Below are 12109 nucleotides of genomic sequence, written 5' to 3'. Positions count from 1 at the left end.
AGTATATTTTATGTTTTTTTGCAAGGCCATTTAAAAATGAAGATAAAAATAAATTTGTATGGTATTGAAAATAATGCCGTAAAATATGTATGCCAACACCAATATATATGATCAAAACTGTGCTGTGTTCAAATATAATTTAAGATATTTTTCTGAGACCATTTACATCAAATGAAGATTGAAAAAAAAATCGTTATTATTAAAAGTAATTTGGTAAAATGTGCTTTAAATAGTTTTAAAAACTCGATTTTACGCTTTACCTTAAGTTGCCCAATTTATGTTTTTCCACTTATCATCTTTTCATTTGTAATCTCTCCAATTATTCCATTTCTTAAGGACTTACCACAAAGTTCCTGCAGCTCGCTAAATGATCAAGTGCCCAAACATTGCGCATACGTACGTATACGTAATGTAATCACAAACATTGCTACACACACACACAAGGGCGCACCCAGGAGCATCAACAAAAATCCAACAATGGCAACAAAACCACAGAGAAATCAGTGAATTATACAACATTTAAGCAAACACAGAATGCCAACGCTCGTTCGTTCGTTCGAGGATGCATAGAAATCCAGCAGAATTAAGTTAAGGCGCTTCCGACTTCCCAGCGCTGCCACTTTTCCGCCTTCCACTTTCCGCCCCCAGGAAAACACAATGGTGCGACTGCGAGGAGCCCAAGTTGGCCAGAAACTTTACACACTGCCAACTGAACGGGTTGAGGGATAGTGGCTGAAAGAAACCATCGCAGCAGAAGTGAAATAAAGTTGAATGTAAGCAAACAAGTTGAACCAACAAACCAAGTCTCTAATTGTATTTGTGTGTGCGAGTGTGTGTGTGTAGGCGGAGTGGCCCGGGGGCGTGGCAGTGTGTTTTATGCGGCAAACCGGAACGCACCACTTTGGTGGGTACAAAATATGAAGAAGCCGAGTCAGCGGGAGAGCTGCAAGGAGAAAGTCCGAACTCAACAAGACGTGAAATGCAACTTTTTCGGCACAACGATCGAGCACAATAGCCTGGCCAGAACCCTTCTAACAACACCCAATCTTGCAGCTAACAAAAAAGCCGGGCAAATGTACAAAAGCCAAACAAGAATGGCAAACGGAGCCACAGAGCCAACGAATTTCCCATATCCTCGCCCCTGGAGGACACTCCATATTTGGCGGAGTTTTGTGGCACGTTGAGGAAAAGCACTCCAGGATCTCAGCCTAAGCCAACGGAATCCGCATACCGTCCTTCAAAGCACAAAACTCATGAAAACTACGATAGTGGAATGTGTCTCTAAAATACCTCTTTTAAGGGTTAAGTTGGCGACAGTGATATTTCTTAGATTAGAAAACAAAATTTTCCGACTTTCCACCGAAAATTTAATTTCAACTTTCAACAAAGAAATAAAAACATTTATTTTCCCTATCACAGACATTTTTTACACTAAATATTTTTAACTATTATGCTATTTTGTATTATGTTACATTCTATTGATTTTCAAAATGACGAAAAAACGAACTACCAGAAAAATTAAAATAGTTTACTTAAAGCTTTCTTGTAATTACATATTATAATATTTTGTATTGATGTTCCAAATGACTAAACACTACCGCACTACCAGAAAAAAATACATTAAAATTGGTTAGTATCAAAATTTAATTCCGATTATAATAGATTGCAACTTACAAAAAAAAAAATGATTAGAAATTTTACTTTAATGTTCAAAATTTTAATAAATTATCCCCGAATAGTGGAAATAGTCAGAATCACATGACCTTTCAGTTGGCACTCTGCAGAGACAATATACCTTTGAAATGTGCCAGGAAGCAGTACTACAAGCCGGAAATATGGCAACGAAAAGGGCACAATCGAAGTGTAAGAAACGAATAAAGAGGGAAATGGGAGCACAAAATGGAGAAAGGAGCTGCGACATGAGTACATTTGGTTATGCGGAACCCGAAAAGATGGAACGGCATCCTCCTCCCGCTGGACTCCTTTGGCAGGCAAGCGTTGAAATGGAACAAATGAACTAAGTCGAGAATTGCCAACTGCACACTTTGCTCGCACGGGCAAATAAAATGCCACAAAAGGAGCAGCCAGCAGCCACAACAGCAGCCCCCTACGAGAGGTCCCCTCCAGAAGCAGCCCAGGCAAATGATTTCACAAGAAAAGTTTAACTTGTAAATTCAAATTTCACATTTGTCTGGAATTCGCAATTACACTTTGGCAACAACAATGAAATATGTCCGCTTGCCATCGCTACACCTGCCCAAAAATCGGGTGGATTTGGGTTTGGGTTTGGGTTTGGGTTTGGGTTGGGAATATGGTGGTATATCTGCCCCTTTAATCCCCCTTCATGGCTCATTGTTCAGCCTGGCAAATGGAGCATGGAGTGAAATGGCGTGGGGAACGGGAAGGCAACGGAGTTCCCCAGCAAACTGTCGAAATTGTTGCCTCCTAAAGCATATTGTAATAATCCAAATGAAATTAAATGTACCGTAAACATTTCGAATTACGAGAGCTACGGCAACTTCAAGCTTCTGGAATGACACAACAACAACAGAATTGAACTTACATACTGAATTTTATAGAGACTACAAGAACACTCAGTACTAAATTTAAAATGAGCGAGGTGCGATCCAGTTTGTTAGTTACTTAAAACATAAAGATATACTTACAAAATTTACTGCCTTAATAAGTCGCTTATTCGAAATTGTTAAATATATGTGTTACTAACTAATAAGTTTTTAGTAAAAACATTAAATTCAAAAAACATACGAACACATCTTTATTCAACAGCATTAAACAAATTTTTTCTTTTAAATTTTGGACATCTGACATTTAATATCAAAATAATAATAATGATAATAATAATCAAATAATGCCTTTTGAGATTTAATTGTCAAAGTGATTCAAGCTCCTTGATCGCTTAGGTTTACCCTGTAAAAATACGAACATTGGCCTCGGGAGCAGCAGGTGCAAGCGGTGCCCCAAGCGGCGATACAATGAAAATGTCCGTAATTGCAGATGCGAGGCATGGCCAGAATTTGGATTGGGAATAGAATGCACAGATGGGGCAGAAGGGGCATGTTTGGATGCTGAATGCAAATGGTTACATTTTTTGATGAAATTAGAAAATAATTTCGTGAGAAATAACATATTTACCTCGGTTGAAAGCTTTTTCTACAGATTAGGCAAGAAAAAATAAATGAACAAAATAATGAACAAAATATAAACGGAAAAATATATGGTGGGATATAATAAAGTTAAATCACTCAGAAATAAACAAAATACATTTTTTTATTTATACTTATAATTTAATGAAATAATTTATGGTCCAAATTGAACTTGTTTTCATTAAGTTCCTTAGTGCTATATTTACACCCAGAGAAAACCCCCATAGTAAAATTAAACATTAAAATATTTGAATGTAACATTGTTATTCAAAATATAAACATACTCAAAATAAACTAACAACATTATAATCTATTATTAACATATTTAATTTATATCTAAAAGGAAAATGGTAAGATTTAAATTTTATTTAATTTAAAACTAAATTTGTCATACCTAAATTAAAAATGAAAGAGTAACTCACTTTGATTTAAACACAAAACCCCTTGAGGCTTAATAAGTACCGAAAATATTTAATTCCAAGTGAATATACAAGTGCTATACCTTGATTTTTCTCTGGGTGTCCTTAAAGTTGTTTTTGTTAAATTCCCCACGACATTCAGTCTATAAGTCCAACCTATCATCATTACTCTCATAAACATTACGAATTACCACCCACAGACACGTAAATCACCATAAAAATATTTCAATCGGTCCAAATCAATCTGGATCCCCCAGCAACTCCTCCAACTATTCAATTGGCTCGACTGATGGCAGAGCTCTATTAAATTAGCGAAATAAGGCAACAAAAAACGATCGACTTAAGTAAAAGCCGGCCGACAAAATTGCACATTTAACAAGTTTACGAACCACTAAAGAGATCGAGGCGGCCAAGAGGATCGTCGGCCTGAGCCTTTTTGGCGAATTTATTTCTAAAACAACTCTATCGCGATCACCTGGCGACGCAGTGCGGCCCATAAAGCCAACGATTTATTGCCCGAGTCGGCAACAATTTGACAAGCAAATTGCTATAATTTCTGGACATTGCGAAGGGGGGACAGGATGGGGATTCCCCGCCGCCGAAGAATGCTGTGTGGACATGGGGCCACGACATGAGCAGCGCTTTTTTCGCGCTTTTATCTGAGGAAATTTATGTTTGCGATAAAGCCCCAACGACTACTGGACTGGAACTTTGGCTCTGGAGAAACCAAAACCAAAGCTACAGCCGCAGCCAGGAATTACATGGCCCAAGGCTGGCATCTAATTGCAGGCCATTCGGGTGGATCGGCGTCGTCCGTTAAATTGCCATAATTTCGCTGGCTTTACGAGCTGCCAGGGAATCTTCACCGCCCTCCTACTTTTCAGAGCGACCACACATATCAGAATAGTTGAATGCCAAGTTCGCACAAAAGTTTTGGCGATCATTTGGGCTATTAAATCGCAATTAAATGCGTGACGTGTGGTCCGCCGGGGGTCATAAATCGCAGGGAAACGAAAACAGAAATGGCAATCATCATTAAAAATGCAAAGAAGCATAAAATTGGACGAAAATGGTAAGAGGAGCCCAGAAATATAAATGATTTCCTTTGGCATCATCAAAAGCAGCGATAAGGAAATGTTCTCCCTTTCCCCACCTCTCGTTTTCTTTTGGAGTCGTAAAATCGCCTGAGAAAACTCTGCCGACAGTGTCATAAAAATTAAAAGAAAATCACAATTTTGGTTTTGTCTTTCTCGCTTTTGTTTTAATACATTTTTTGTGTCAAACAAAATACGCTTCTTAAAAAGTTTCCAAGGGCAGCTCGCATTTAATGCAGAGTTTCGGACTAATTGTTGCTCTGTGCGTGCACTTGGGAATTTCGGGTGTTGGGGAATTTGATGGCACTTAGAAAGCCGTTAATCCTAATTTTATGCACCTAGTCTGCTGGCCTGGCCAAGCCAATTTAATGGCTCACTTCCCATGGCTCATAATAATGCTGATTCCTTGTTGATTCATAAATTTACGTTAGGCTGAAACAAAAGAGGCAACAAAAATGGCTGGGACAGTAAGCTTTGGACTGAACTCACATTGGTAGTCCCCAAGCCAAGCCGGTTGAAATTAAATGCATTTGTTTTTTTTAACTTCGCTTATGCTGCTTAAACTTAGAATAAAAGTATGAATAAGGAATTTATACACTTACTTCAAACTTTATAGTGTGTCTTATCTTTTTCCTTGTTCTTTTAACTTTACTGTTTATTTATACAAAGTTTGCCTCGTAATCATTGGTACGAAATTTAAAACTAACGTTTTGAGTTCTGGCAAACATTTTCCAACACTTATAGCGTCTGCACACAGTAGCTTAAAAGCGTTGTACCGAAAAAGTTGAAACGACCCATTCACACAGGAATCCGCTGATGCAGAAACAGCTGATCGGCCTGCTAGAAGTAAATATAACTTAAAAGAAGAAGAAGAGAACACACAATTTAATGTTCGAATAATCCCAAAATAGCCAAAATGTAAATATCATCTTAATACTCAAAAAATAATGAGTCACAACCGAAGTTACAGCACACTACTCGCGACTAGTGAGTTGTTGCGACTTTATTCCTGTCTCTTTCTAGCACATGTACGTCTTATGGAAGAACAAGGCCCTGAAGCAGAATTCGGTCGCTGAAGCAGAAAAGCCGCCGGTCTGAATAGGCTATTACTTGTGAAATCGATAAGATTAGCCATCGGTATTTGTCAAGTCATCTACACCATCAACTATCGATAGTTCAAGATCGCCGCATATTGAGGCGTTATCCAACACTAAAAGACGCTTGATCGGTAGAAAGTTTAGAAGACAAAGTTGTGGTCCGTTTAACATAAGTTATTTTAACCATGTCGAAGGGAACTGCAATAAATAAAAACCACAAATTACACATTATTTCCGTGAGCTATAGAAGTGTATAATTAGGACACATAATTAATTGGATCTTCTTGACCAGCTGGACATAAACGATTGCTTGGGCTGCGACAAGTTACATGTGGAATTCTCGAGAGCCGACAATGTGCACGTAATCATCTATGATTTGGACACAGAATTACCCAACGATCTGTCGGCAGTAACACCCGTGGCCCAGGCCATTCTGCTGCTCAGTAGCCTGACTTATCCGGATGGCGAGAGTGTGTCGAAAGTTCCCCAGCTGAAAGTCGGAAGGGGAAGCGTCTCCATGACCTTCGAGATGGCCCCATCGGAACAGGTCGAGGAGGTGCAAAGCGACCTGGACGAGACGCCCTGCACCTCGAGACAGGCCGAGCGGCGACTTACGGCGCGGATGCAGCGCAAAAGAGAGGCCTCCCTGAGGATCATCCAACAGCAAACGATCCAGGTGACCGTGGAGCGCCGCTTCGATGACCTCACTTTGCTCGGCTCGGTCTCCTACAGGATCAACGGGGACCAACCCCATATCCTCACCGTCCCGGAGTTCCACGCAATGTTCTTCGTCCGACCCCAGTACTCGCATAACTTTTTGTGGGATCTCCACCAGAAATGCGCTGGCAATTGGCTGAAGGTTATCCTAAGCGATGCCGATGGCGATGCCTTCAGCAGCTACAAGTAGGTTCACCTATCCAATCGATACTATTTATAAGACTTCAAACAACACCAAATACTTCTCAACTATTGCTTTTAAGTTAACACATCAGTTAGAGGTAATGTTTTATTTGGCAGGCTTTCTTTTCATACCCTGGCAGAGTGTTAATAAATTCCACCATAAATTTGCAACGGCATCTATAAAGCTATAATGTATATAAATATATATATTCTTAATCAGCATCTGGTCGTCCGTCTGTACCGTATGTATTCCCTCAGTTATTAAGCTCTTCCAAAAGTCTTCTTTCCATTACAAGAAGTATAAAGTCTATCTAATAAATGCCATGCAACAATCAGAAATATATTTTAAGAAAAAATTAGAGGCATGTAGTCTTTTTTTAAAATTTAAGAAATACTGTTATAAAATTCGTAGGACTATTATACATCTGCCAAATTTGAAAATTGCATCTAAATATAGAAATGTGTACCATTCAAAACATTTTGAAACTTACAAAAACCGAATAATTCTGTAGGCAGGACCGCACAATTAATTGGAAAATCGTGGATAAACATATTTGAATAAAAATTGTTAGATATAGTCGTCTAATAAAGTTGTACAAGATCATATAATTTTTCTAATTTGAATAGGAAATTCAATTCAAAACCCGCCCTAGAACCATAACTTGCCGCCAATCAATTCGTGATTCTCAAAAGTGCCACTGAAATTAGTTTTAACCGAATCGCGAAACTTCGTTTAGATTACATTTCTTTAGCGATCTGGGCATGAAAGTCAGGCTATATAATTTTATGATTTGTATTTCTAAATCTAGTTCGCCCTTAACCGAAAAGCCACAGAATAAATGGAACCAAACACGGATTTGAAAAGATTTCTGTGGCACCCCAAACGTTAGATAAATACAAAAAATAAAAATCGATCAAATCAGCATAAATTTTTGGTTAGGATCAGAAAATAGATTTTTAGATTTATTTAACGAAAACCAGATCAGAATTGAACGTAAAAATCTTTTATATTTATCTAGTAACTTGTAATTTTTGCTTTCAGAGACCCCGAAAACCCATTTAAGACCTTTGCAAAACTTTTTTACCGCCGGCCAATGGAACCACAGGATTTTTTCAGCAAATTGGCCAAAACCTGTGTGCACGTCAATGAGGCAGTGCGACTGTCGGAGCGGAAGTTTGTGCTTCAGGTTTTTGACCAAGTGTGTCGTATATTCGAGTACATTACATTTTACGAGTACACCGTTTGGTTTTTGGTTCCGCGCCTTAATAATATCGAGCAACTACGTCCATCGGTGAGCATATATTGTCTGAGGCCCACAGAAATCGTCCGTAGTTACTAAACTTTTTAGTATTTATATAGACGCTCGAAGACTTCGATTTGACCAAAGTGCGAACATCCATTCGCGCCACAGGCGATACAAGCAACATTTACTGGGACCACACAGATCACAATATTAAGGACATACTAATGGTGGCATTTCAATTGGCCCTGGCCACCAACGTCAATCAGTCGGTTCTGGTTATCAGTCATTTGGAAACGGTTTGTATAAGATGGCACTTAAACTAGATAAACTACTAATTAATTAATTAGAAGTAGTTACCATAAATATTAACAGCCATTTCCTTGTTTAATTAAATAGCTATCCCAGTTTATAACAATGCAATATGTGACTGCCAGCTTTATGAACGATTTGCACGTCAAGAAACGCTCGGATCCTGTGAGTTATTTAACCTATTAGGTATAACTGAGTATTTATTTGTTCTGCTCCTTTAGAAATGGTTTTGCCATCGCTATTTGCAGCGCATTGTCGAAAAGGCTTTGTTTATGGGCACAATCGTCATCATTGAATACCCCAGTTCGTTTACACAATTGGAAGAAGGTCGTCAGTTGATCAAGTGCTTTCCAAAAAAAAGGAAGGGATCATCGAGAGCACTGCAATGGGAAATATTCGAGGATGTTGTCAGGGACAATGAGTCAAGTTTACAGTTTCTCAAGGAGGCTACAAACCAGCTGGCTATATAGTTTGCAAAGGAATTCATTAGGTGAGTCGCATGAACCCACAAACATGGCACATTTAACTTATTCGCGTGCAATTTCAGCTTCGCCTCGAACAAAATTCATTTATCTGCCGTCTGCGGCTTTCACACGCAAATATTTCCATCCTCATTTTCTAATTACGCTTCAGCTGACGGGCCAGCTGAACGCCGCCTGAAAACTCATTCCTCAGCTCCATTTCAATTAGGGTTTTGCCGGCTGTCAGTTTGAGTGCCACTGGTGGAGCAGTCGAGGGTCCTTGCACCACCAACTGCACCGCCGCAAACCCAAAAACAGCAACTACAATGCCTGTCAGACGAGAGGCACGCGTCATTTGCCGGCGAATTGCGTTTTGCGCTAACCAAGACCATTTTTAGCTTAAATCACCCGGTGGCCCAGTTGGAAAGCTAGGCGCCCGGAGATGCATCCTGATGGAATGCTGACTGACTGGCTGATGGACTTGAATGATTGGTGTTTGCTGGGGCAATTCTTCGGGCGGTGATGCAAGGAAATCATCCTTTTGGAATCAAGAGGTCACAGATCTAATTTTTAATGTTTTTTAGCCCTTGATTATGTTTAAACGAATGAGAGAGGCGAAGCTTTCGTTAAATATTTCTTGTTAAGCTTAAAATTGTAATTTTGTCGAATCAAAAATATTTGTTTTTAAATATTTTTAGTCGTAATTATTGTCGAGTTAGATAGTTATATCTCTTTTTAAGGATTATTTTATGAAAATTTTGATTTTAAGCATTATTGCTGTCTGCAATATCACCTTTTAATGAGTTAACATGATTTTATTATTAATATTATATAACTTGTATAATTTATAATTGTGCATAATTCGATTAAGTTGTAGATTATTCGTGCTTATTCCATTACCAATTTTTAAAACTGAGTGTATCAACCATGTTACATATCATATTTTTACAACTTGTCAAACAATATCCCAAATTTAATTAATTGTAATTCGATTAAGTTTAGGTATATTTATATTAAAAATGTTGAGTGTATCAACCAAACTATAATTATATGTGTTCAAACAAAAGCCATTTAAAAGACTTTCTATCCTTACACTTCCTCATGGCTGTTGTATAGAAATTAGTTACGACAAAGCTGGAGGCTATTTTTGTAATATGCAAATGCGATTTTCAATTTATTAGCGAAATGGTGGCCGCAGGGTCAGAGCGTCGAGGCAGCTGTTCGTCTGCGCAGGTCATAAATAAGCAACGAAAAATGCATTAGACAGGTTTCTGGCTGAAATGCGATGCGTGCCACATTTCGCACCTCGTCCACGAGCTGGAGGAGATCGCATGCCGGCACTCAGCCAAATGACAGGCAGCTGTGCCCCCTACGACCCCTTCTAATAAACTCCCCTCGATCCACAAAACACACACACTGAATTAATTGCGCAAGGAAACAAATGCCGTATTTTCTAGTGTGAATTTTCTTGAATTTCTCGAAATTGTGACTTCTACTTTAGGTTGGGTTTAGTTCTCGGTTTTTCTGCTTCGGCAATCGGAAAGTGCACACGAAATTTCCGAGAGAACGTCTTTTTGTTCAAGAACAGCAAATTAGTTCCTGCTGAATATTATTTGATGGCTTTTAAGGGCAGACAGCAGGGAATTCTAATATTAGAAGAACTCAAATGCAAATTTAATGGCAATGAATGCTATTAACAGAAAGTTTGTTAACTTTGAATTTAATTCAGATTGCTTTTAAAAGGTTTATATCAGTTTCATGAAACTTGAATAGAAATATGAAGGAAGAAATCTTATACACTTAATGAAGAATTTAATAAAAAATAAAATACATAGTTAATAAAAATAGGTATCGAGGCGATGTAAATAATAAACTAATTTCACTATTTCACGTTATAATAAAAAAAGTTGTAGTAAATCTGGTTCAAACCGTTTTAAATATGCATAATTTAAAAGCTTTGTTACAAACCTCATAAACTTATAACCTCAAAAAAAAGGGACCCACCATATTTTTAGTAATTAAAAATTAATAATTATTTTCCCCCAAACTGCTCACTTTTGTGCCTGTCTTGGGTTTCTTGTGGATATGTTTTTTGTTATAATTATAAATTAATAATTGTTTTAACCCCATCCTGCCCACTTCTGTGCCTTCTTGGGTTTCTTGTGGATGTATTTTTTGTGAAAATCTGTAATTATACGGGACTTGGGTCTGAAAAGCTGCCACATGGCGGAAGCTGCCCTTGTTTCTCACTTTTTCTCCCTATTCTTGCTTAGCTTTGTGGCCCACTTTTGACCCAACCCCAACCCTAAACCCCATTCACTGACCGCTGGCAGCTGCTAAAAGCGCCAGCGAGTATTAAAAACTCGTTTCGGCTAAATATTTAAACAGTTTATTATGCTGGATCCCCGATGCGGTAACATGCCACACATGTGGGCGTGGCAGAGCCACCCAAACACCTACACCAGCCCGCCATTTTTTGCACTTTGCCCTCTGCCCTTTGCCCTACACAGTCCATGTAAAATGGCGCGTGCATTGCGCCAAAAGGAAATTCAAATTTGAATTAATTATGATGCCACGCCTGGATGCAGGTCCCATGTCCTCGTTCCCGTGTCCTGGCAGATATTGCAATTTGTTGCTGTTCTTGCTGGTGCCATCGCGGTTCTGCGGGTCCCGGTAAATGGGTGGAGCATTTGTTGCATTTACCAAATAACAAATAATAGCACTTAACGCCTCTCGGGACGAGCGTGTGTGCGGGGGAGGTGTTTGCGCGAGCTTTTATTTAATTTTTTTGTTTAACAAAATGCAAACAACATAAGCACCTTGTCGGTGGGTTGATGGGTATTAACCCTTCCATCCGCGAATGAAAAGTTTCGGAAAATTTTGCCGATCATAAAGAGCTTAACTTTTCGTGTGTATAGGAAGACTTTAAATAAAATATCAATTCAAAATAGATGACTCACCATATTCCGAAATTATTTTTATTTTTTGTTTAGAAGTTTCCAACGTAACTTTTATAGTATGTTTTCTTGATAAGGACCATTAGTCTAATAGATCTGGCCATGTAAAGACAATAAAGTTATCAAATTCGGTCGACTTTGAAATGTATTTATATAAAAAAATCGTAAAATTCGTTTGAAATTAAGGAAACATGTAGATTCTCGACATTTAAAATCATAACTATTTTCTTTTTCCAAATCGTGTGGGATTTGATTAATATAAAAGCATTAAAATTATTATTAAAATTATACAAATTTATAATTTAAAAATTTTTATAATTTAAAATCATTTTCTCTATATCAATTTGTATTGTATATCAATCAAAGCAGTTTCACTTTATAAATTTGTATAATTTTAATAATAATTATAAAGCTTCTACATCAATGTTAAGAAGTCTTTTGGTTCAATATTTAATTTAATTTTC

General features: G+C 38.0%; 1 protein-coding gene across 4 annotated transcripts; it reads left to right on the top strand.

Moving 5' to 3' along the window:
- The first annotated feature begins 5905 nt into the window (after positions 1-5905).
- LOC128255393 (protein ORD) lies at positions 5906-9299 on the top strand. 4 transcript variants are annotated; one of them, XM_052984969.1, is made up of 7 exons: positions 5906-6010; positions 6067-6677; positions 7717-7966; positions 8035-8214; positions 8315-8392; positions 8449-8717; positions 8775-9299. In XM_052984969.1, exons 1-6 carry the CDS (start codon positions 5960-5962, stop codon positions 8695-8697), a joined length of 1419 nt encoding a protein of 472 aa, XP_052840929.1. In that variant the 5' UTR covers positions 5906-5959; the 3' UTR covers positions 8698-8717; positions 8775-9299. The 4 variants fall into 4 exon arrangements, 3 of the variants coding, with proteins under 3 accessions (XP_052840929.1, XP_052840930.1, XP_052840931.1); XR_008267659.1 differs by lacking the exon at positions 8775-9299 and having other exon boundaries at positions 8291-8392; positions 8449-8461; XM_052984970.1 differs by lacking the exon at positions 8775-9299 and having other exon boundaries at positions 8315-8413; positions 8476-8551.
- The last annotated feature ends 2810 nt before the right edge of the window (positions 9300-12109 follow it).

This window comes from Drosophila gunungcola, assembly GCF_025200985.1.
Source record: "Drosophila gunungcola strain Sukarami chromosome 2R unlocalized genomic scaffold, Dgunungcola_SK_2 000011F, whole genome shotgun sequence".
Taxonomy (NCBI): Eukaryota; Metazoa; Arthropoda; class Insecta; order Diptera; family Drosophilidae; genus Drosophila; species Drosophila gunungcola.
Note: the sequence above shows the minus strand (reverse complement) of the source record. Positions and strands in the feature narration are given on the sequence as shown.

Coding starts and splice junctions, on each gene's coding strand:
- LOC128255393 (XM_052984969.1), top strand. CDS start 5,960: ATGTCGAAGGGAACTGCAATAAATAAAAACCACAAATTACACATTATT. Junction 6,678..7,716: donor GATGCCTTCAGCAGCTACAA/GTAGGTTCACCT, acceptor TTTTGCTTTCAG/AGACCCCGAAAACCCATTTA. Junction 8,215..8,314: donor TTATCAGTCATTTGGAAACG/GTTTGTATAAGA, acceptor TTAATTAAATAG/CTATCCCAGTTTATAACAAT.